At 44.0% G+C, this 22,830-nt stretch overlaps 4 protein-coding genes across 13 annotated transcripts in view; 1 reads left to right on the forward strand and 3 right to left on the reverse strand.

Annotated features, from left to right (window-relative positions):
- The first annotated feature begins 1,740 nt into the window (after positions 1–1,740).
- On the forward strand, positions 1,741–7,936 carry LOC108025655 (probable E3 ubiquitin-protein ligase makorin-1). Its single transcript, XM_017096193.3, has 2 exons — positions 1,741–1,856; positions 6,643–7,936. Exon 2 carries the CDS (start codon positions 6,662–6,664, stop codon positions 7,655–7,657), a length of 996 nt encoding a protein of 331 aa, XP_016951682.1. The 5' UTR covers positions 1,741–1,856; positions 6,643–6,661; the 3' UTR covers positions 7,658–7,936.
- A 572-nt stretch (positions 7,937–8,508) lies between these two features.
- LOC108025634 (antigen 5 like allergen Cul n 1) lies at positions 8,509–10,508 on the reverse strand. Its single transcript, XM_017096169.3, has 2 exons — positions 9,966–10,508; positions 8,509–8,839 (listed from the first exon to the last, which is right to left on the reverse strand). The coding sequence occupies exons 1-2, from the start codon at positions 10,481–10,483 to the stop codon at positions 8,593–8,595; spliced, it is 765 nt and encodes a 254-aa protein (XP_016951658.1). The 5' UTR covers positions 10,484–10,508; the 3' UTR covers positions 8,509–8,592.
- Positions 10,509–11,558: 1,050 nt separating this feature from the next.
- Positions 11,559–13,312, reverse strand: LOC108025609 (antigen 5 like allergen Cul n 1). Its single transcript, XM_017096144.3, has 2 exons — positions 13,168–13,312; positions 11,559–12,354 (listed from the first exon to the last, which is right to left on the reverse strand). Exons 1-2 carry the CDS (start codon positions 13,282–13,284, stop codon positions 11,701–11,703), a joined length of 771 nt encoding a protein of 256 aa, XP_016951633.1. The 5' UTR covers positions 13,285–13,312; the 3' UTR covers positions 11,559–11,700.
- A 1,869-nt stretch (positions 13,313–15,181) lies between these two features.
- Positions 15,182–22,830, reverse strand: part of LOC108025733 (Ca(2+)/calmodulin-responsive adenylate cyclase) — a 39,892-nt gene continuing 32,243 nt past the window's right edge. For 3 of the 10 annotated variants that reach the window (XM_050890584.1, XM_050890582.1, XM_050890583.1), the window contains 7 exons: positions 22,526–22,766; positions 21,735–22,101; positions 21,490–21,664; positions 20,345–21,419; positions 18,246–19,468; positions 17,159–17,901; positions 15,182–17,097 (listed from right to left, as the gene is read on the reverse strand). In XM_050890584.1, coding sequence (XP_050746541.1) covers positions 16,718–17,097; positions 17,159–17,901; positions 18,246–19,468; positions 20,345–21,419; positions 21,490–21,664; positions 21,735–22,101; positions 22,526–22,766 — 4,204 coding nt within the window. In that variant the 3' untranslated portion in view covers positions 15,182–16,717. Of the gene's footprint in view, positions 17,098–17,158; positions 17,902–18,245; positions 19,469–20,344; positions 21,420–21,489; positions 21,665–21,734; positions 22,102–22,525; positions 22,767–22,830 lie in introns of those variants that run through there. The other 7 variants (XM_050890587.1, XM_050890586.1, XM_017096322.3 and 4 more) reach the window with 4 other exon arrangements.

The raw sequence follows: 22,830 nt of genomic DNA on the forward strand, positions 1-22,830 counted from the left end.
TTCCAAAACAGTCGGTCTTTCCGCTGTACGCCTCGATTTGGCTAAACTACGATAGAAAAACCACTAAAAAATGCCAATTTTTCGAAGAAATCGGAATTCCAAAAAATTTTGATGTACCCTCTTAGAAAAAATGAAAACAATTTTCAAAAAAAAAATTTTCCCCAAAGAGATGCAGATCGTTAGCAAATTAAGCAAGCTTTCCAAAACAGTCGGTCTTTTCGCTGTACGCCTCGATTTGGCTAAACTACGATCGAAAAACCACTAAAAAATGCCAATTTTTCGAAGAAATCGGAATCCCAAAAAATTTTGATGTACCCCCTTAGAAAAAATGAAAACAATTTTCAAAAAATAAATTTTCCTTAAACTGATGCAGATCGTTAGCAAATTAAGCAAGCTTTCCAAAACAGTCGGTCTTTTCGCTGTACGCCTCGATTTGGCTAAACTACGATCGAAAAACCACTAAAAAATGCCAATTTTTCGCAGAAATTTTTTTCATTTTTTGTAAGGACCCCCTTAGAGAATTTTTTGGAATTCCGATTTTTGGCGAAAAATGCCCCTTTTTTAGTGGTTTTTTGATCGTAGCTTAGCCAAATCAAGGCGTAGAGCGAAAAGACCGACTGTTTTGAGCAGCTGGGGAGCTCTGCTAACGATCCCCATCACTCGAAGAAATATTTAATTTTTGAAATTTTTTTTCATTTTTTGTAAGGGGGTGCATAAGGATTTTTTGAAATTCCGATTTTGGCGAAAAATGCCCCTTTTTTAGTGGTTTTTTGATCGTAGCTTAGCCAAATCAAGGCGTAGAGTGAAAAGACCGATTGTTTTGAGCAGCTGGGGAGCTCTGCTAAAGATCCCCATCACTTAAAGAAATATTTAATTTTTGAATTTTTTTTCATATATATTTTTTTCAACATTAAACATTCAACATAAAATATCCAACTAACGACTTAAAACATGTTAAATGTTTGTTGTTGAAGAAAACCCTTAAATTATGCAATTATTCAGTAATATTTACATGCAAAATTCAACAGTTTATATTCAACATGTAACATTCAACAAAAGACATACAACTAACAACGTAAGACATGTTTAATGTTTGATGTCGTGAAAAAAACCTTACATTATAAAACTATACAATATTATTTACATTTTACAATGGCCACGTCATCGAAAATGTCAATTACAAATTAATTTCTTCGGTGGGAGTTTATAATTCCCAATCAGTTCTAGCTCAAAAATGCATGACCTGTGGGCTATGGTCACTCCAAAATCGAGTTGACCGGAAGTTCCGGCGAGTGTTTGTGTGTGTGTGTTGGTGTTCTTGGACAGATGAATGGACAATATGGAGGTGGCACTGGACTCCAGGATGCAGTGCATCGTGATCCTGTCCAGGTATGAACCTTGTTCAGGTGTTAATTAAATATTTATAGTCGCCATTAAAGGTGAACTTAAGCAACTTTCAACGTGCAACATGTAACATTGAACATGTAACATTGAACATGTGACATTCAACATTGCATCCAACATTAAACACCCAACTTACAACTTCAGACATGTTGAATGTTTATGTTTTATAAATAACCCAAACATGTAATTGTTATGTAATACTTCTAAATCTTACAATTGGCCACGTCATTGATAATGCTAATAACAAATTTATCTCTTCTTCTAGTTCCAGCTAGAAATGGATGGTATGGTCACTCGAAAAACAGTTGACCGGAAGTTCCAGCGAAGGATTGTGTGCTTTTGGACAAGTCACTGGATAAATATGGATGGATATGGAGCTTTTGCAATGATTACTGGATATATATACGGAGGTGTCATCATTCAAGACTCCAGAGTATCGAAAACTTCTTCAGGTATGTACCTTAGTGAATAATATATTTTTAGTTATTCCTTAAGCTAAACCAAATACTTTAAATCAGAAAAGAAAGACAACGGTTTATCTCTAAATAATGTTGTTAATGGACTCAAGCAATTAAATATGTGCGTACCTCTCGGACCGGACAATTAATAGCAGTGGTTAATTAATAACTATTAATTGATTATGCAATGCATATATGTACACAAATACATATTATAGATCATAGCCAATATGAAAAAAATAATCAGCCAGCATTCACAATAATATTTCTTCTATTTTAAGTAGCATATAAGTTATATATAATACATTTAGCTTAGGATGTGTATTGGTAGTATATTTTAATATTTAGTATTCGGTGGGGTATATCTTGTAAGGGGGTGCATCGGGATTTTTTAGGATTCAGATTTTGGCGAAAAATTCTCATTGTTTACTGGTTTTTTCCTAACCCCCTTAGAAAAAATGTAAAAAATGTTCAAAAAATAAATTTTCCCAAAAGTGATGCAGATCGTTAGCAAATTAAGCAAGCTTTCCAAAACAGTCGGTCGGTACGCCTCGATTTGGCTAAACTACGATCGAAAAACCACCAAAAAATGGTATAATTTAATCTTCTTTGGCCATAACTTTTAGATACCATTTTGTTAGTTCCTGGCTTACGTTTAAAAAAATTCCCGGTGAAATGCCCGTCATATCCAGCATAGTTGCCGCATTTTTGTGCGTCGGGGCTCTGGTTGTGGGGACGAAGAACCCCTTCCGAGTGACAGAGCCGGGCTAAGCGACCACTTTAAAGTGCCCTGAACTTGATTAATGAATGGCAGCGCTCCAAAGTATGCTACGGCGTGCAGCTAGCACCAACACACGCCAGCAGCGGATGCACACACACACCCTCGAAGTGTCAACGACACGGGGCAAGAAAGGAAAATAAAATGCGAAAAACAGGCAAGGTGGGGTGGGGAGGAAAGCCCCAGCACTGACATGGCTTAAAATCTGTTTGCCACGCGGCGCACAAATTGAAATTGGCTCACAACTTGGCAGCTAATTTAATATCATATTTCCGCAGGAGATGTGCTGTGTGTGCTGCACTTGTAATTGTCTGAGACACGGGCTACGAGATAAAAAAAGGAATTAAGGATAATTTCAAAAGATTGTAAGGGTTCTCCATGAAACTATGCAAAGGGTTTGGCATTTCCTGCTATTTTTTATTTAATAAAATAAAAGTGTTTAGAAATTATACAATATTTAAGTAAATGGTTTAATCCCCCTCCCTTTTTTAACCTATTTTAAATTTATGAATACTCATAAGCCAAGGCATAAATCCCTAAAAATTATATTTTGCAATCCCACTAAAAACCTATTCCATTTTAAATTTTCCCCTGCCCAAACGTTTAAGCCGACATCGATCCAGCCAACCAAAATAAGCACCTACACTTCTGCCCCGGCGCTTTCCACCTCGCCTTTTTGGCTTCCTGATATCAAACATTTTTAATGCTTCCTGTGCAGCACTTAAGTATCTGGAAGATACTGCCATATCCCACGGGGCCCACACACATGCCAGCATCCAGGCGAAGATAGACAGACACCTTGCCGCACTTTGTTGGTAATTTAAATTGCACCTGGTGCGGAATTCGATTCGACTGCTGCGGCGCTTAAAAATTTGCTGTAATTGAATTGAAACGATTTTTCAGCTCAGAATTTTCCTATCATCTGACAAGCTGGGGGAAAAATCAGAAGAGCTAGATTTTCCTGCTATCTAATGTGGAAATTTATTAATTTTACGGATTATACTTACATATTCACATCAAAGAAAACCAATAGTTTTACCCCTCCCCCTCATGAATAAGCATAAACCCATTAGGTCTTTCATACAAACCTCCATTTATTCATTAGCCTGGTGGGGCATAAAGTATATTTTGTGTATGGTATGTACTCCAACTAAATTGGTAAAAAGGATAGTACACATACGCAGCGTGGGCCCATTGGAATGCAAGACATAAATCGAGGGTCGAAATCCAGGGGAAGGAAATCCATCACCAGACACGAACGGACCTCGATGCCGGGCTCATTTTCGATTTGTGCAACAAATGAAGTGAGAAATTATTTTTATTATTATTTATACTTTTACTACGGCTGCGCTGCTCCACATCCACGAGCAGATCCACAGCCACCGCCACATCCACATCCGCACCGCGGGCGAATCACGTATTCCAAAAAGCAAACAAACGCCAAAGCCCGCATATATAAACAGGCGGGTAGTTATGAAAAGTAAGCAAGAGCCAGGGAAAAATAATAATACGAGGGGGAACGAGGAGGTCCAGGACCAGTAGCGTCTCCCCATCGAAGCGGCGAAACACTGGAGACGAGTTAAGTACACATTTTTCGGTGGGCGTCCGTCAGTCACATCATTAAAATCGAGCACGGAGGCGCTCCACGCCGCCTAATTCGAGTCCTTCCCGCAAGATGTGCTGAAATGTGCCACTGGCAGTCGGAGGCAGGGGAGGGGCACTGGCTAGGGATAGGGACACCCGACCTCTGGAGGCATTCATCAATATGCCAAACATGTTTTGTTATCATCAAATGGAAAATGCTTCATTTCCACGTACGCCAAAGCGGAAGGCACGGTGCACTGCGAGAAACAAAAGTGGGGCGGGAAGCAAAAAATCAAAATATTAAATATAAAAAAAAATTAAATAATGAAATAAATTAGATTAGCCTTTAGGTATTTAAATATTCCTAAAACATTTTTGAATAGAAATACTAATATTCAGCAATTATGTTAAAAACTATATAATCTCGCTTATTTTTGACTAATGGTATATTTTTTAAAGCATTAAATGGATTTTAGATTTAATTATACTTATGTTAGACACGAGTTGTTCGTTCTAGGCCATTTCGAGAATATAATCAAATTCTTTTCAAAAATTATTCCCATCTTTCTTTAAAGAATATTTTAACCATTTAAAAATGTAAATTCTTTTTTAAATGTATCATTGAATATTAAATTATGAGATCACCAGTGAAACGAATAATAGTTTTATTTTCTAAATTGTTAACATTACATTTTAATTTTTAGCAAATAAAATATAATCTTGTTTTAATTATTTTTCTAGAAAAAAGTTTAATATTAAATTTTACTTTCTAAAAATCTTGACATAATTTTGTAGATATTTAACATAACTTTTCCTGCGTGTACCTAATACCAAAGGAAATTTTTCAGTAGACAGTGTTACTAAAAAAAGCAAGTTCGAAATGTATAATGAGAAACGAAGGCGGCTGGGGCAGGGCTTTTCCTTTGTTCGCATCGGAAGTCCCGCTCTGAGGGCATTAAGGCTGTCCCAGGCAATACATAGTTGTGCCACCAAATTTATTTAAAGTGCAGGACGAGCAACAGGACGAGTGGCAGGACCAACGGGCGACTGACAGAAAGACAGGCAGGGGGACCAAAGACAGGCCGTCAAAGTTGATGGCCTCGAGGCGGAGATGAGTGCAAGTTATCGTTGTGAATTCCGCAGGTGAACTCCCACCACCCTTGGATCTGGGTGGCCTCCGCCCTACATCCCCATTCCCATGCCCAACCACATCCTCGTGCTCATCCCGCATTCAGATGGCAACAAAGTTTGCGGCTTGCGGCATCTGGCGAATCGCGGTGCTTAAACCACCCAAAAACTAGCGACGACGGAGCACATAAATTGATTACCAAGACATTTCACGACAAATTCGGCATATTACTCGGAACGGGCGGGGGACTCACATCCACTGCCTGCTTATCGGTGGTACTAGACAACAGTTTCCGGAAGCAATATACTCGTAGATGTGGCAATGGCAATCGCAGTGGCGAAAGTCGTCTGTGGAATTCCGTAATCTGCGACAGCCAGGGAAACACTCAATACCCAGTACTCAATACCCAGATGCCAAATCAAACGCGACAACTGTTGAGCCAGGCGGTCGGAAGGAGATTACAACGCCAGTGGGGATTCGATCTGGGAATGGAGGGTTCACAGAGCCACAGTTTAGATTGATTCAAGCGAAAACTTCAGAAAACCGCTTTAATCCCTTCAAAATACTTGCAGGAAACGGAAAAAACATAACACGAAATCTCTAGTGATTTGAAATCACCTACAACAGTGCCTAAAAGTAGGCAGGGAAATAAAGGAATGTCGTTATCAGCCCTATAAATAAATTGTTGCATACTTTGCGACACCTTCGTAGAAGCTTTTAAAGTACTACTGATTTCCCTAAGACAATAAATATTCCCAGCTCAAATAAAAATGTACTTTTAGGCACAATGGTGGTATTACCGAGTTTTAAATCTAATTTTATAAGTATGCAGTGAATTATTTTTTTTTTATGAAACGTTGAGTATAACAATAGAAAGGAAACAATTAACATACATTAATAACAAATTTTTATAACAATTGAACAAAAACAATAAACTGTGAGTTTAAAAATATATTGTTGCATACTTTGCGAAACCTTTATACAAGCTTTCAAAGTTCCTCTGATTTTTGTTACACAATAAATATTTCCAGCTCAAACGTTCAAATTAATTTCTCATGTTTTCCCCCCATAATCCCAGCTAATAACAGCAACTGTACAGTAACCATAGCCTCATCCATCTGTTTAGGAACCCTGACCACAACCTTTTTTCTAACACAGTAACTGTAGCCTTCAGAAAGCAGTCTTAAAGGTGTATAATTTTAAACTGATAAAATATCCGAGAAATCGCTCCAAGATTTTGCACAATTAAGTTTTTTTTAACTTTGCAACGCTTTTTTTTTGAAAACAAGCGACAACTAGGAGACCAGCATGTCGCTTAGCCGCAGTCGCACCCTCTGTCGCTACTATGTGCAGGGGATCTGTCGGTTCGGGGAGCTCTGCCGCTTCTCCCACAATGTGCACGCCAGTCCAGCGGAGGTGGAGGGGCAGGTGGCCACCACCAGCGACTACAGTCGGCAGAGGATCTGGGCGAATGCACCCGTGTTCGTGCCCAGTACCCGGAAGGCCAATCCTGCCGAGGCTGAAGCCCCCCAGGAGTTCTGTCCGCGGGAGGGCAAGTGCATCCTGGGCCATCGGTGCCCCCATCGCGTCCACCTGGAGCTGTGCGACATGTGCCACCTGTACTGCCTGCATCCGGGCGATCTGGAGCAGCGGCGGGAGCACAGCCGCGAGTGCCTGGAGCAGCACGAGCAGGCCATGGAGCTGTCCTTTGCGATAGCCCGCTCCAAGGACAAGATGTGCGGCATCTGCTTCGACACGGTGCTGGAGAAGCAGGGCCGGAGGGAGCGGCGCTTCGGCATCCTGTCCAAGTGCAACCACACCTTCTGCCTGGACTGCATCCGGCGGTGGCGCCAGGCCAAGCAGTTCGAGCACACGGTGACCAGGGCCTGTCCGGAGTGCCGCGTTGCCTCGGATTTCGTGTGTCCCAGCGCCTTCTGGGTGGACACCAAGGAGGAGAAGGACAAGCTGCTCCTCGACTATCGCACCGCGCTGGGCTCGAAGAACTGCAAGTACTTCAAGCTGGGCGGGGGCAGGTGTCCCTTCGGCAACAAGTGCTTCTACAGACACGCCCTAGCCGATGGCACCGTCATCGATGTGGGACTGCCCCGGCGGTACCGGAAGCCACACCGCCATTCCAGACGGGACCGGCATCAGGATCAGGATCAGGATCAGGATCAGGACGATCTCATGGACTTCCTCGACTATTATCCCTGGCGGATGGAAGATCGACTGGACCAGTACTGGCTCGACCTGTACTCAAGTGATTTCAGCGACTTTTCCGATGGCTCGGGGGAGGATAACTAACTAAGCCAGGTCGTGCCTCATGGGGATGACCCGAGCACACACATTTGGACTCTGTGTCCCAGAACGAAGCCAGTAGCACGATGATGCATCTTAAGCCATTGCCAAAATTACACTACAAACTTACTTGAACACTAAATTTTGGTTGACATCATTATCCCATTAATGTTACAAATTTTCCGTCATTGCCTTAAATTAATTAACATTTGAAAAACAAATTTAAACACCGATAAACAGTTTATGAGTTACACTTCAAATGTAAGTAAAATAAAAAAAATACAGAATTTATAATGTGCCATTTTCATTTCTTTGTGATATGAACAAATGGAAAAATTAGTTTAAAAATGTAATAGGTTTTGGAAATATTTATGAGAATCCAATTCAATAATATTTATATATTATGTATTATATATTTAATTATATTCTTATTTTTTGATTTATAGCAACAACACAGCCTGGATTAAGAAATCTCAAAATCTTTAATCTTTATGAGTAACCTTTTTAAGGTTTTTTGTTCTTAGTTTGTGTAGCACTCTAAACTTATCAGCCAAAGTTAATAGACTACATGTTATGCTCTTGTAATTAATCAAACGAGTTTAGTTTACCAACTAAGGCAGATTGGGAAAAAAGAATTTCCCTTATTTGCACCACCAATCTTTTAGTTCTTTTCGTAGCCTTTTTTCGAGGTTTTTTTGTTTTTGATTTTGTTAACGCTATGAACTCATTACCCACAATGAACTACTTATCTTGCCTTCTTAACTAAGCCAACGACTTTTGTTTACCAATTAAGGCAGAACTGAAGGAAGGCATTTCCTTCAATTACTACCCCCAAGTTGATAAAAACACTCCATGGATATCATTTCTGAATACACCTTTAATTAAAAACTTTATTTGCTAGTGCGACCGAGCAGCTGCCCTTGGATCCGATAGGTCCGCGCTTACCAGCTGTTCACGTCGTACCACTCGGAGGAGGAGCAGAGGTTGCCGAACTCGCCGTTGGTGCCCGATCCGCAGCTCTGGGCGGCCCAGTCGCAGCTGGAGTAGATCTGGCGGCCGATCATGTTGGTGGTGGCGTAGTTGCAGGCCACCAGCACCTGGTTCCATCCGTCGCGGTTGTACTTGGCGGCGGCACAGCCCACTCGGGTGTTCCTCTCCGACATCATCACGGTGAAGTGGCCGATGGCGCTGTGGGCGGAGCAGGGGGATTCCATTAAGGGAGTTCTTCATCATAGTCAACCAAAAAGTAACTAAAATACAACTATCTACTATCTAGATCTTTCGTTCTCTTTTGTCCTATTAATATTTTTGAAATCGTTAAAATTAATATTTAAAATATTCCTTCGATAGAAATAGAGAAGAATAGAAAATAACATTAAAAAACTATTTATAAATGTTTTATATGTGTTGAAAAAATGTATATTAGCTTAGACGTCGGACTACATGGGATGTCCGTTTTTAAACACACGTTTTCCAGTGTTACAAAAATTTTATCAAGAACTCATAATTATTTTTTTAATTTTAAAATTCAATTTGTTCATATAAACAATATAAACCATTTTTAAGCAGTCAAGGAAAAACAGAAAAGTGATTTTACTGACTATATCACGACTATTTATCACTCATACGTACTGTTGCCTTTGAGCAAATATTTATTTTATGTTATGTTGCCTAAATTATGAGCATGAATTTATTATTTACCCCTTATTTTTAGGTATTTATTCAAAGCAAAAGGTTAATAAAGTAAGAATTGGTTGAACAATTTTTGGCACTACGTGTCGTATGAGCAATTTTTTGTTAAACACCAAAATCTACCACACTTTAGGTGTTATAAACAAGTAATTATTTTCTTTTTTTTAGGGCTCATTTACAATTTCTATTTCCGCTGAGATTACAGTTTCACAAGTTTTACTAATTAACTTTTTTAGATTATTGATTTCGGATCCACTTGAAAACAATAGAGGTTCGGCAGTTTGCTTGAAATTATGTACTTCAACACGCAAAAAAAAAGCAAATACTGCGGAAACCTTCCTTTTAATTAATAAAAAGATTAGAATTCACTGCAACATTTTAGTTTTTCAGAAACCCACTAAGGCAAATCAAAAAAAGGGTTCTAAAAGCCTTATTTTATAAGGAGTAAGGGAAGGGGTTGCCTCCTGAGATGATTACGTACTTCAACACGCCAAAAAAAGCAGTTCTGAACCAAACTTTCTCAAGAAAGAGCAATGCAACTCATACACTTAAAAAAAAACGTTCAAGCACTAAAATAAAGGCATTCCAGAGGCCTTCTTTTGTAAGCCGTTCAAATACTCACGGTCCGCTGTAGCCGGAGGGGTAGCCACCGGAGATGATGCCGGCGTTGGAGTTGTGCACCTCGTCGAACCACATCTGCACGCTGTTGTCCAGGATGTAGCCCATGTCGGGCAGGTCGCCGGAGTAGGCCTGCCAGGCGAGGTTCTGGCCGGAGTACTTGAAGGCGTCGGTGTTGTGGCAGCTGTCGTGGACCATGTTGCACTGGCGGACGTTCAGGGAGGCCAGGTAGGCCAGCTCGTCGTCCCACTCCATGGTGGCCATGCGGCAGGCGGCGTTGTGGTTGGGATCGTAGCCACCGGCGATGTAGTTCCTCTTGTCGTTGTGCGAGTGGACGAACACCCACTTGTAGTCGTCGTTGATGTCGATCAGCTCGGCGTCGCCGGGACAGCTGCTGTCCCACCAGTTGCTGTGGCCGCAGGCGATGTGGGAGCCACCGTTGCAGATGTCCCAGGAGCAGTAGTCGGTGGCCTGGGCCAGGCCCAGAGTCACCACCAGAAGGGCGAGCACGGCGAGCTTCATATTCACTTCGATTCGATTGGGCGACCAAAGGGGATCTATGTGCCAGGTGGATCGACAGTGTGCTTATATTGTGGTTCCATCGGTTCCATTGCCACTTATCGGTCTGCCACTTCCACGGAGCCAAGTGCCACTGTAAATCATCCCCTTGGTTCCTTGCTCTTTCACCCACAGTCCCAGTCAATCTAATCTTATACATATTATAATCTTGTATTTACGACGGACTGACTCTGTGCACAACCTTTATGTTGATATACAAATCGATGAGGAAAATCTCGGCAACTATCAATATTATTAATAGTTTAGTCATAGGGAACTTGAAGTAAAAAAAGTGGAATATTTTTATTAAGAAATTTTTAAGGGTCTACAAAAGTTGGTTAATTATCAAGTGTATTTTTTGCAAATTTGTTTTACAATTTTCAGTTCCGACCAGGTCATAATAGAAAGTTGGGGTAGGTCGCCATCTGCGTGAAGACTTATTGGCTCTTATCAGAACTGATTGAGGATCAATTTATGAAGCATTTCCTCAGTCCACAGTGCTCGTGCACAATTAGCAGGAAAAATATGGCGCCATTTAAATAAAACCACCGGATTTATGACATTTTATTAGTTTGTTTTCATTTCTTATCGAACGACAGATAAACCAAATTAAAAATCAACAGAAAAAGAAAGTGTGGATGGAAAGCCATGCAAATTTTGAAGTTTTACTAAGGTGTTAAGTTAGTTCAGTGAGGAAAAGTTAAGATATAAGATATATTTTATTATAAACATCTTTAGAAATAATCAACTTCTTGGAAATTAATCTTATCAAATCCAAGCACATATTTCCTGGAAAAGACAATCATTTTACATCCAAGTCGAGCCTTCATCTGAAGTAATATATCTTATCTTCTGAAAGACAACACCAGAGATAAGCTCTTAATATCTGAGCAGTTCCGGTGAAGTCACAATAAATCCTTATCAGAACTCGCAATTATGTTTGTTAATAAGCATACACTCAGAGAAATCAGAGGTGTGCTTTGCCATTTATAGCTCCATTAAGGCCCCATAAAACTTTCTCCTTTTTGACCAAATTGGATTTACTTTAAAGAGTCATGACATTTTATAATATTATTAATTAATTAAAAATAGTAAAAAAAATCATATTTTCCAAGTGAAATATCATCAGTTAAAATTCGAAATAGCCCGATTGTAGCTTCTGTTTACTGGTCCTCAGCGGTTCAGTAGAAGAGGTTGTTCACGTCGTACACCTCCTTGGAGCTGCAGAGGTACTTGTACTGGGGATTGGTTCCAGTGGTGCACTTGCTGGCCGGCGTGGAGCAGGAGCTGTACATCTTGATGCCCAGCACGTTGGTGGCCGCGTAGTTGCAGGCCAGCAGGAAGGCCTTGTAGCCCTGGCCAGCCACCGAGTAGGTGGCCGCGGCACAGCCCATCTCCGTGTTGCGGTCCGCCACCAGGACGGTGAAGTGGCCGATGGCCGGGCCACTGTAGTCCGAGGGGTAGGCATCGATGTAGGCCTGCTTGGTGTACACCGCCTCGCCGTACCACATGTCGACGCCCCACTGCACGTAGTGGGTCACGTTCAGCGGATCGTAGTAGCTCATCCAGGCCAGGTTCTGGCCGGACCAGTCGAAGGCGTCCGTGTTGTGGCATCCGTCGTGGCGCATGGCGCAGCTCTTCACGTTCAGGGAGGCCAGGTAGGCCAGCTCGTCGTTCCACTTGATGGTGGCCATCCGGCAGGCGGCGCTCAGGTTGGCGTTCAGCCCGCCGGCGATGATGTTGCGGTACTCGTTCGTCCGGGCCACGAGGGCGTCCTTCTCCGCCGTGGTCAGGGACACCAGGGCGGCGTCGCTGGGGCAGCTGGAGGCCCAGGCCTGAAAGGAATACGGGAAATATTATAATTAGAAAAAATACAAATAGTTTAAGAAAAATATGCGAAATACCGAAGATTACATTTTTAAATATTAAATATTCCCTGGATAATAGATATCACATGTCTTTGATCTGTAAAATGTCATAAGTGCATAAAAATACTATTAATAGTATTTAAAAATAATTTGTATTTCCTGGCAAAATGGATATTTTCAAATATTACAAACTGCTGGACTTGTAAAGCAGTACAAATTATAAAAAAAAATAATTAAAAAATTTTAAATATTATATTTTAAATCATTGGAGAATGCCTTTCACAAATCATATTTGCAAACTTATATTTTGATATTTCAAAAATATCAAAAGGACATCTTATTTGTAACTTTTAATAATCATAATTTATTAATGAGCTATCTGTTTCTGCGTTTTTTAATTGAAATGAATATTTGTTTTCTTTTAAATTAAAAGTTGTTAACTCAATCTGTAAAAAGCGAAATGATACATCCCAATTTCCAAGATACTGGATGGCCTATGTAGCAGATCAAGTATTAAGTAGTAGGGAGGCGGTATAAGAAAAAATTTCTAAGTAGCATCAAAAATAATAATAATATAATATTTAAACTCAATCATAGAAAATATTATATATATACTAATAGCCTTAATTTTCATATTAAGGCAGACAATTAACCTGGATTGTTATTGACATTATCAATTTTTGATTCCAAATTTGGACTTCGCTTTGCACGTATTCAACTTTACTCTACCAGTTTTTATCAGTGTACCTCAACTCTTCTCCCGATGGGAGCAGGACTCACCCCGTCATTGTCGCATCCCAGGTTCTTGGTGCCGCCGCAGCTCTTCTTGCAGTAGTCGGTGGCGGAGACGAGGCCCAGAGCCAGGGCCAGGCTAACGATGATCACGGTGTTGCGCATTTCTATTCCCAGACCTGATTGCTGGCGATTCCCCGGGGCGACGCGCTTTTATGCGAACCGCCGTGGAGCAGTTTTCTCTTTTATCAACATTTGATCAAATATTTACCGCCAGAGTGTCTCATTTGTCCCAGCCGAGGCTCAGGCCACCCGCCGCCCTTTGTGTGGGTGGCTGGGTGTTTGTGCTGAACTACTTGTAATGGGTGGTTCCTCACCCAGCACCACCTCCTCCTCCGAAAGACGTCATTCGATCGGTGGGGCAAAAACAACCGTGTCTGCGGGAACCACCTGAGGGTTCTTCGCCGCCGTATATGGGTAACACTGATTGTTTTCGCCACAGCCAAGATGTTGTGAGAAACAAGTTAATGAGTAATTAACAAAATAATCAGGGATAACAAAAAAACAGAGGTTCCGTTGTTCTTAATCTACTGAAAGGTAATTGGGATATGGAAAACGCCAGCAGCTAAATAGGTGTTAAAGAAAGTAACCACTTTTTGTTTATCGTTTGTTTATTCTTGTGATCTCAAATTAATGAAACAAGAATGGTGAAAAATATGTATCCAAATTAGTTTTGAATATCTTAGCACGCTTATTTTAAGACCTGGGACTGTAAATAATAAAATAGGTTCTGTTTTTGCATAAAATAGGATTTTTAAATGTACGATGTAATAATGATCCTCAAACAAATCACTTTGAAATTTTATCCTTTTGATAAAAAATAATTATTGTTTATAAGTTTTATTTATGTTTTTTTTAGTTAATAATGTTTGTTTTGAATTTTTACTTTTTTAGGTTGCAAAAATTTATTATTTTTTGGGTTTTAAAATAAATTTCATTATGATTTGTGTACCTTCAAAAAGTTAAGATGTTTTTTTTTTAATGAGCTGAGTTAAAAATAATTATTATATCATATTCACGGTTAGAAATATAAATGCAGTGGCCTACACTGCAACAAACAAAAGTCCGGCACGTGTGATGAGCATCCGCCGGTCAAATGTTAGCCCAACTGCAAAATAGACAATACCCATATATCACATCATAAGAGTATCGTATCAAGTGCAAAACCCACTGGCAGAGACCATTATTTGCCCAGCTGCTCGGAGTAGTCTTAAATTTGAAAAACAAAAGACTCTGATTGCGATTTTTCCAGAGGAATATTTAACCAAACTTCAGTTTGGTGCATGTCAATAAATGTGTCGGTTAAAAATATCAGAATATTGTTTACCGAAGGAAACAGATACTCCCCATTTTTGCATTGTCTTTGCCACACAAATAAAGGGAAAACACAAGTTTATATTTTTGTATATATATATTTTTTTGACATATTTGATATGCTGACATTTTATGTATTTCTAGTAGGGTTTTCTTTGTTTTCTCGCAAACAGGGTCTGTTCCGTTTCCTAAAATTTTCCAGGCGATCCTAGGATCCAGGAATCACTCCCATTTCAGCTTGAAAGTGTGCTTTTCATTTGTTATTTATTTCGTTTATGGCACTATAAAGAGGTATAGAAATAACAGAATTCTTCAATTTTGAGATCTTGAATTGAAAGAAAATTGCTTGGGACAGGAAAAAATTATAATATTTTCCTCAGTGTGTTAATTTATTGGATCATAAGAAGGGGGTAAGTCTAGTTCGATTAGGGTTTCGTTTTGGAACAGCCCTGATAATTGCGTTTACCAATCAAAACGAGTCGGCAATCGGCCTCCGGATCGTGTAATCCCCTCTATAAGGCCTTGCACACCCACCATAACTCTGTGTGGATATATAGACAGATGGCTGTCATTGCATATAATAATTAATTCTCTGCCCTTTGCCATCTTTTGGTACCGAAAAATAAATATACTTGCGCAAGTCCGACTTCCCGTCTGCCCTCTGTGTACAATTATACGAATGTGTGTATACAATATATATAGATATTTATTCCAGCTGGTTCTCGCTCTCGATTTGTATATGTACATATATATCTGATGTATACGGATCTGCGCTAGTTGAGTTTATATTTGCATAAGAAGTTTATCTGTGGGCTGTTTGCAGCTCTTGCAGTAGCTGTGGTTGTTGCTCCTATCGCCTAATGTACTTGCGCTCGTGTAGTTCCCTTATTTGTTACTAATATTTGACGCTGCTAAGGCGACTTAATAAATTTCACACACAAAATATGGATTTGCTTTGTTTACACCTGTCTTATTTATCATTTGCACAGTTGTACGAGATTTTGTTTCAGTTTTTATTTCGCTTGGTGTTGTTTGGTTTGTGTTTCGGTTTCTGTTTTTGTTTTTGTTTTGGTTATCGGGGGTCGGGGATCGGGGATCGGGGATCGGGACAACAATATCAAGAATATCTTTTGTCTCTGCATCTTAAGTGCTAGTAATTGTAAATCATATTCATATATATCTGCTTTCGCATATCCTATGTACAGATCTTACAGACGAATACACTGACGTAGCATTGCAAACGAAATGTGACAGTTGTGCAGCAGCCAACAGAGTGGAGTACACTTTGAGTCACTCCGTCTGGCACTCTGGAACTTATACTAAAAAATTCGCAACATCATATTTGGAATACAAAAGCTAAAAGCTAGGTTTAAGCCAGTTGGTGGTGGAGCCCAAGAGTAGGCAACGTATAATATGGGGGTCAGAGACGCTTGGCGTGGCAACGGGAGCGTGGGTAGTTTGAAAAACAAAAAAAAAAACACGACGTTACGCATCTTTCACAAGGGACTTCCGTATAATTAGCCCAAGTAATTTTGCAATTTCAATTTAAAATTCGAATTCATGGCGGCGCAGTCTATGGGCAAATTCATAAGCCTTACGATAATATCGGGGGAAGTATTTATAACATTTAGCTTTATTTACAACTTGTCATGCCTCGGTTGTGGCCTCGTGCGCGTGGCCCAATCCTTGCTTATTCGATTATCAAAATGATACATACACAGACATATATACGCGTACATTAATAACATAGTTATCCCTAGGAGGACTAAGCGCACTAAATGATGAATTCATGGTTTAGCATTGGATATCTCAAGTGGCGGCTAAATATCAAGTATAGTTTCGAGTTTCGATTTCTCTCGCGCGGCATAGTAGTAACTGGAACGCTTAACTGGGCCAATTGGCGACGGCTAACCAATGACTACGTGTTTGCTTTTTAATACATATATATATATATATAGAGTGTTCTTGCATATACTATATATATGTGGGCCTTATTGGGCCACGGTAAAGTAAACGGGCTTACATCTAGGGGTGCCATATATAGAGCAGCTTAAGTGCCTCTGCTTCTTTACACACATAAATATATATCATATATATATAGATCTGTCGCCTAGGTCCTAGCTTTAGTTTACTTTAGTTTAGGTTGGTTTATTGTAAATTATTAGACACCATTTGCGTATAGCAATAACAACGTTTTGAGTGTTTAACGCTCCATCATCAATCTTTACTCTCTCAGCTCCTCGGCGGACTGGAACTGAACCGGAGCTTGGATTTGGGTTTGAGTCTGCTGCGGATGCTGCTGCTGGTGCTGTGCCGGCGATGCGGGCTGTCCAAACTTGCTGGAGATCTTGTGCGAGGCATTGACAATGGCCAGCTCGTGCTTGGAGTCCAGGTCGCAGTCGTAGAGGCCGCTCAGCGAGTCCAGGCTGAGCAGGCGGGAGCTGGCCCGGCTGGACACCGAGGTGTCGTCCACGTCCGGCGCGTTATACAGCGAGTTAACGTCCGAGAGGGCGCCCTCGGCATCGGTGAGCCCAGCCTCGTTCAGCAGCGAGATGTTCTCCAGCCCGGGTTCATCCGTGATGTAGCCCGTGGATTCAGCTCCGCCTAATCGAGAGAAAAGCATCAGTTATAGCTCACGAATGTGTTATACTACGCCTCTCCTCACCTGTGGCTTCCTCCCGACAATCGTCGTCCGACCACTCCGATTGGCTCTCCAAGGGATTGGAGTCCATGGACTGGTGGTTGAGATGGGCCGCCCCGTACTTCAGCTCGTCGTTTATCACATTGGCCTCCAGGCCGCGCATGCTGCCGTTCGTCAGCGGCGCCGCCTCCTTGTGTCCTCCGTTCCGGTGGTCCTGGTCCTGCTCCTCCTCATCATCCTCATCCTCGTCGTCGTCGTCGTCGTCAGCGTCCACCTCCTCCTCCTCGTCCTCCTTGCCATCCCCATCTGCCCGCTTGTGATTGAGGTCCGGCTTCTGCAGGCGCTTCTGTCGCACATCGCGACCCACTTCATCGTCCTCGAACTCCTCGTCGGCCAGGTTGTCCTCGGTGTCGTCACGCTCCTCCTGCTCCTGCACATGGTTGTAGCGCTGCTGCTGCTGCTGCTGTTGCTGCCTCTGCTGGTGGTGATGGTGATGGTGATGATGGTAGCGCGGGTGGCGCTGTTGGGACTGCGCCGGCACCGCTCCATCCAGGCCATCCAGGCTCTCGTGGCTGTACTGCAGCTCCTTCGAGCGCGGTCGCTGACGGTGCGGCCTCGCCTGATGCTGCTGCTGCTGCGAATGCGGCACATGATGCACATGGCAGCCATTGAGCTCCTTGGCCGAGTGCATCTCCAGCATGGCCAGCACATGCATCTGGTTGCGGTTCTCGTGCAGGATCTCGCAGGACTCCGTGTCCGAGGTTTGCCTGCAAGGGTCACAAGGCTCCATAACATAAGGTCGTTGGTACAGAAATCATTGATCAAATAATTTACAACTTAAAATAACATAGGGCCACCCGCACACCGGTTATGAAAGCGGCGAACCTACACCATATGACATGGAATGAAGCTGTCATCATGGTCAGTGATGGGAAAAACCAAATAGTTTCGTGTATTATCCAAAAAATAACTGAAATAAGCTAAAGGTTTAAAATAAAAGCTGTTCATATTGAAATAAAATTGGATTTCTCATTTGGGAATCCTGTTAGGTCCCTCTAAAATATACACATATCTCCTAAATACTTCCCATCACTGAGCATGGTCTACTCACATTTGGCTTGACTCCGATGGGTTCTTGTTGCGCGTTATCTCCTTGATGGCCTCCAAGCCCACCGGGTGCTTGGCGATCATGAAGCTGCTGCTGCCCGGCAGCTTGCCGCCGGCCAGGAGCTCGTGCTCCGCCTGCGGCTGCTGATCCGCCTTGTGGTGACTGCTGTTGTTGTTGCCACTGTTCGAGTTGCTGCCGCTGCCGCCGCTGAGATTGCCATTGCTGCTGCCGCTGCCGCCGCTGCCGCCGCTGCCATTGCCCACCGCCGATGCTGATCCGGACCCCGAACCGGAGGCGGTTCCTGCGGCTCCATGCCCATTGACGGAGTTCAGCTTGCCATTGCTGAGGGAGTAGCTCATCATCTCCCGGCTGCCATTGCTGGCCGTGTGATCCGTGCTGGAGATGCCACCCGCGGCCGTCGTCGTCGTCGAGGTGGCCAGGCAACGGGCTCGTGAGGATTCGTTGAGCAGGCGCTGCAGCTCGCGCTCGAAGGGCGACTTGGTGGGTATGGGTATTACTCCCGATCCTGCTGGCGCTGTCGTTCCCGCTCCCGCGGCCGCCTTCTGATAGTCGAAGCTGCTGCAGCTGTCGCCCTTGTGCTGCGTGTTGCTCGTCGTGTTGCTGGTGGTGTGGTGGCCCTGGCTCTCGGTGGTGGAGCTCAGCTCGAAGTCGTGCAGCTGGGCCATGTCGACCACCGGCGAGGTGGGGTCCACCTGGATGTCGCAGGGGTAGAGCCACTGCAGCGGATTGACCAGGCCGCCGGCGGGCAGGTGGTAGCCGTTGTTGCGGTGCTGCAGGTGGCCGCCATTGGGGATGCGCGGCGAGTCCTCATCGCCGTCGCCCTCGCCCTCGGTGGTCTTCGAGTAGCTCTCGTCGGAGCTGCTCATCGAGGGCGAGTGTGGACGCGAGCTGAGGTCGTCCGTGGAGGACATGTCGCGGCTCTCCTCCAGCTCCGCCGGCAGCCTCGGCAGCGGCTTCATGTACGTCCTCAGCGCCGGCTTCGGCGGCAGCTGCGGCTGCTGCGAATACATGGCGTACTGTCGCTGCGAGGGATGTGGTTGCTCCTGGGCGGGATGTGGCTGCTGCTGCTGCACCTGTGATGTGCCAGGATGCTGGGGCCGCTCCTGATGGTGCTGCGGATGCTGCTGCTGCTGCTGCGACAACATGGTGTGGGGAGAAGTGTATCGTGGTGGCTCGTACTTTGGCGCATGCTGCATGGGCATGATCTGGGGGCGTGGTTAGTCGGAGATGAGCAAGCGAGAGAAAGATAGATGTGCGGTCATGCAAAGAGTGGACACAGAGAGTTAGACACATGGTACACACAGATATAGATATGGGGATTGGATATTCGGGGTAGATCGGCGGGCAGGCATCAAGAACAGACTGGCATGTAAAGTTCACTTTTATAGGGATACAATCAAGGGCCAAATTCTATGGCCCATTCTGATACACCCATCTTCATATAAAGATAATATAATATAGTATAAAATATCTTTAAAAAAAAATCAAGACGAACTTTTACCTTGAGATCAATAAAAAAGTACATTAATCCTTAAACTAAAAAAAGATTCCTTTAAAAGTTTGGCTGTAAAAATATAAGTACATGATTTTCTTTTAAACTCTGGGATATTAAAAAAATGAGTAATACAAAAGATAATGAAGCAAAGGAATCTTTTTAAATCCACATATAGTGTTCTGAGAATTTTAGAATCTAAAACATAAAAACAAAGGAATACTACTTATAGACAGTAATATAAACATGAAGATCCCATTTTTTAAATATATAATACCAACTAAGAGAACTACAATCATAGACCCCTGTGTGATATGTAGACATCCTTTTTGTTCGAAATATATATACATGCGAGTCTGTTCCGGTTCTTAAGTGTTAGATACGAATGGGATGGATATGGGTATCGGTTTTGGTTTTGGTTCGGTTCGGTTCGGTTTGGGTTGGCTCTGGTTACTGGTGACTGGTGGCGGATTTCTGGTAACTGGTTACTGGACAGGTTCTGAGGCACTTGGAGGCGGGACAAGGCTGCGCTGGCTGTTCAGAGGAGGATCTCCTTGCTCCAGAGCAGGTGGTCAGCGTCTTCACTCACCTTGGCTACCGGCGCGACGCTGCTGGCATGCAATAGCGGCTCGCTCTCCCGGCATTGGCCATAGCCCAGGCTGGTGAACGATGGCGGGTGTTGGCTCTGGCTCTGGTTGTGGTTGTGGTTCTGGTTCTGGCTCTGGTTCTGACTCAGGTTCAGGTTCGAATGGAGGTGATGCGGTGGATGATGGCCATGCTGGTTTAAGGGCGGCACATAGGTGCGATCGCGATCTCGCCGGGGCATCATGAAGCAGTCGCCGCCTAGCACGCCAGCCCCCATTCCCATGCCCACACCCATTCCCATGCCCGATAGGTCGAGGCTGCCGTGGTGCGGCGGCAGCTGCTCCATCTGTGGATGCCGGCCACCGGAAGTCGGGTTCTCAATAATATTAAACTCGCGCAACATTACCGAAGGAACGGGCTGATGCTGGAGCTGGAGCTGGTGGTGGAGTAGGATCTGGTGCTGCACTGGAGCCGCCACAGCTGACGGCAGGGGATGCGAATGCGAGTGCGGGTGCTGGAGCTGGTGCTGGTGCTGTTGCTGTTGCTGGAACTGGAGTTGGTGGTGCTGGAGCTGGAGCTGGGGCTGGAGGGGAACCGCCACTGCAGCCGGCGGTGACGTCGTGGCCACCATGAAGCCACCGTGCTGATGCTCGCCATTGTGACCATTCCCGTTCTCCCGGATATTGGGCAGCCCGCCGTTGGCCATGAAGATCGGCTGCTTCTGCAGCTTGCTGTTCAGGCGCTGCTGCTGCTGCTGGTGCAGATGGTGGTGCACCGGAGGCGGTGGTGCCGGCAGCGGCAGCGGGTCCAGCTGCTTGTGCTGGTGCTGCAGCAGCAGCTGCTGCTCCTCGCCACCGTTGCCGGCGTACAGGTGGCCGTTCTCCTTCTTGCTGTAGGTGTCGGTATTGACGCGATTCTCCGGGAACTGCGAGACCTTCATGTAGTAGTCCGGGGCATGGAGACTCTGTGGCAGGGACATGGCGTTGCGCACCTCGCCGTTGAGCGACTTGCTGCCACTGTCGGACAGGAAGTAGGTGACCATGTCGCCCTTGCCCTTCACCTTGATGGTGCCGCGGCAGCTGTAATGGTTAGTAATGGTTTCACTTAGTAAATACGATGGAACTTGATAATCTGATGGCACACACTCACCGGAACTCAAAGTGCGAGCCCACCAGGCTGTCGACCACTTCCTGGGTCACCTGCGAGTAGCCAGGTACCCCGGTGGAGTCCATCCGACTGGCCACGTTCACCGTGTTGCCCCAAATGTCGTACTGCGGCTTACGAGCTCCAATAACGCCAGCCACCACGGGACCAATATTGATGCCTATAGGACATATAACATTAGCATAAGAACTTCTAGAGGGAATCCTAAGCTCCAGGCTTATAATACCCACCCACGCGCAGCATGAAGTTGTTGTACGAGTGACTGTTGATCTCCTGCAGCGAGTGCCGCATGGCCTTCACATACTCGATGAGCGCCGTCATGTGGCGACGCACTGAGTTCGGATCGTTGGGCTGGATCTTGTACTCGGGAATGAGACCCACGACGGCCATGTAGGTGCTGCCCACGGTCTTGATCTTGTCGATGCCCCGGAAGCGGTCCTCCTTGAGCAGCTCATCGAAGTCCGCGATGATCTCGTTCAGCAGGCGGAGGCACTCGAGACCCTGATCCGAGCCGTCCATCTCGGTGTAGAACTCGTTGAAGTTGGGAACGCTGGCGAAGATTACGCCCACCTTGGCGTAGCTCTGGTGGTAGAGCTCCTGGAGAAGGTAGGGCAAGATCACAGGTTAGGAGGGCTTATTAAAAATATGTACTAGAGTCTTGAAAAACGCATTAATTTTATTTAAAGGTGTTTAAAAGTATGCAGTAAATAAAGGAAAGTTGTCTTCTTGAATGAATTCATTGTATTAAAGTATTGCATACTTTTGGACACCTAAATTAGCATCGCATTGATTCCAGCTTAAAATAAGTGTGGAGTTTGAACTAAATATCAATTAAGGTGCCCAAAAGTATGCAGCGGATAAAAATAGTTGCCCTTCTGAGTTTCAAACATATTGTTGCCTGCGTTTAGACACCTTAAATTAGGTTACAAATAATATTGATCTCCGTTTATCTATCTCCCATTAAGTTACATTAATCTTTCTAAATCCGTCAGTGGGTCAGTAGGGATTAGGAGACTCTCACCATGTTGTTGCGGAATTGCGCATCGAGGAAATGTGCAGCCACATGAGCGGGCAGCAAATTGTGCAGAATGCGCTTGTTCGACTCCTGCAGCACGTCCATCTCCTTCTTCTCCTGCGAGGCCTGCAGCTGCCAGAGGAAGTCCAGCCGGGCAGTGCCCTCCACCAGGCGGCCGTGCACCAGAATGGCAATCATAAAGATGGCGATGCGGGCCAGCGAGATCAAGTGAAGTGGAATCGAGGCGCTGTGGAGGGGGTTCGATATCGTTCGATAAGAGTGCATGCATTAGTGGACTTGTGGGGCGACCC

The sequence above is a fragment of the Drosophila biarmipes genome, chromosome X (genome assembly GCF_025231255.1).
Source record: "Drosophila biarmipes strain raj3 chromosome X, RU_DBia_V1.1, whole genome shotgun sequence".
In the NCBI taxonomy this organism is placed as follows: Eukaryota; Metazoa; Arthropoda; class Insecta; order Diptera; family Drosophilidae; genus Drosophila; species Drosophila biarmipes.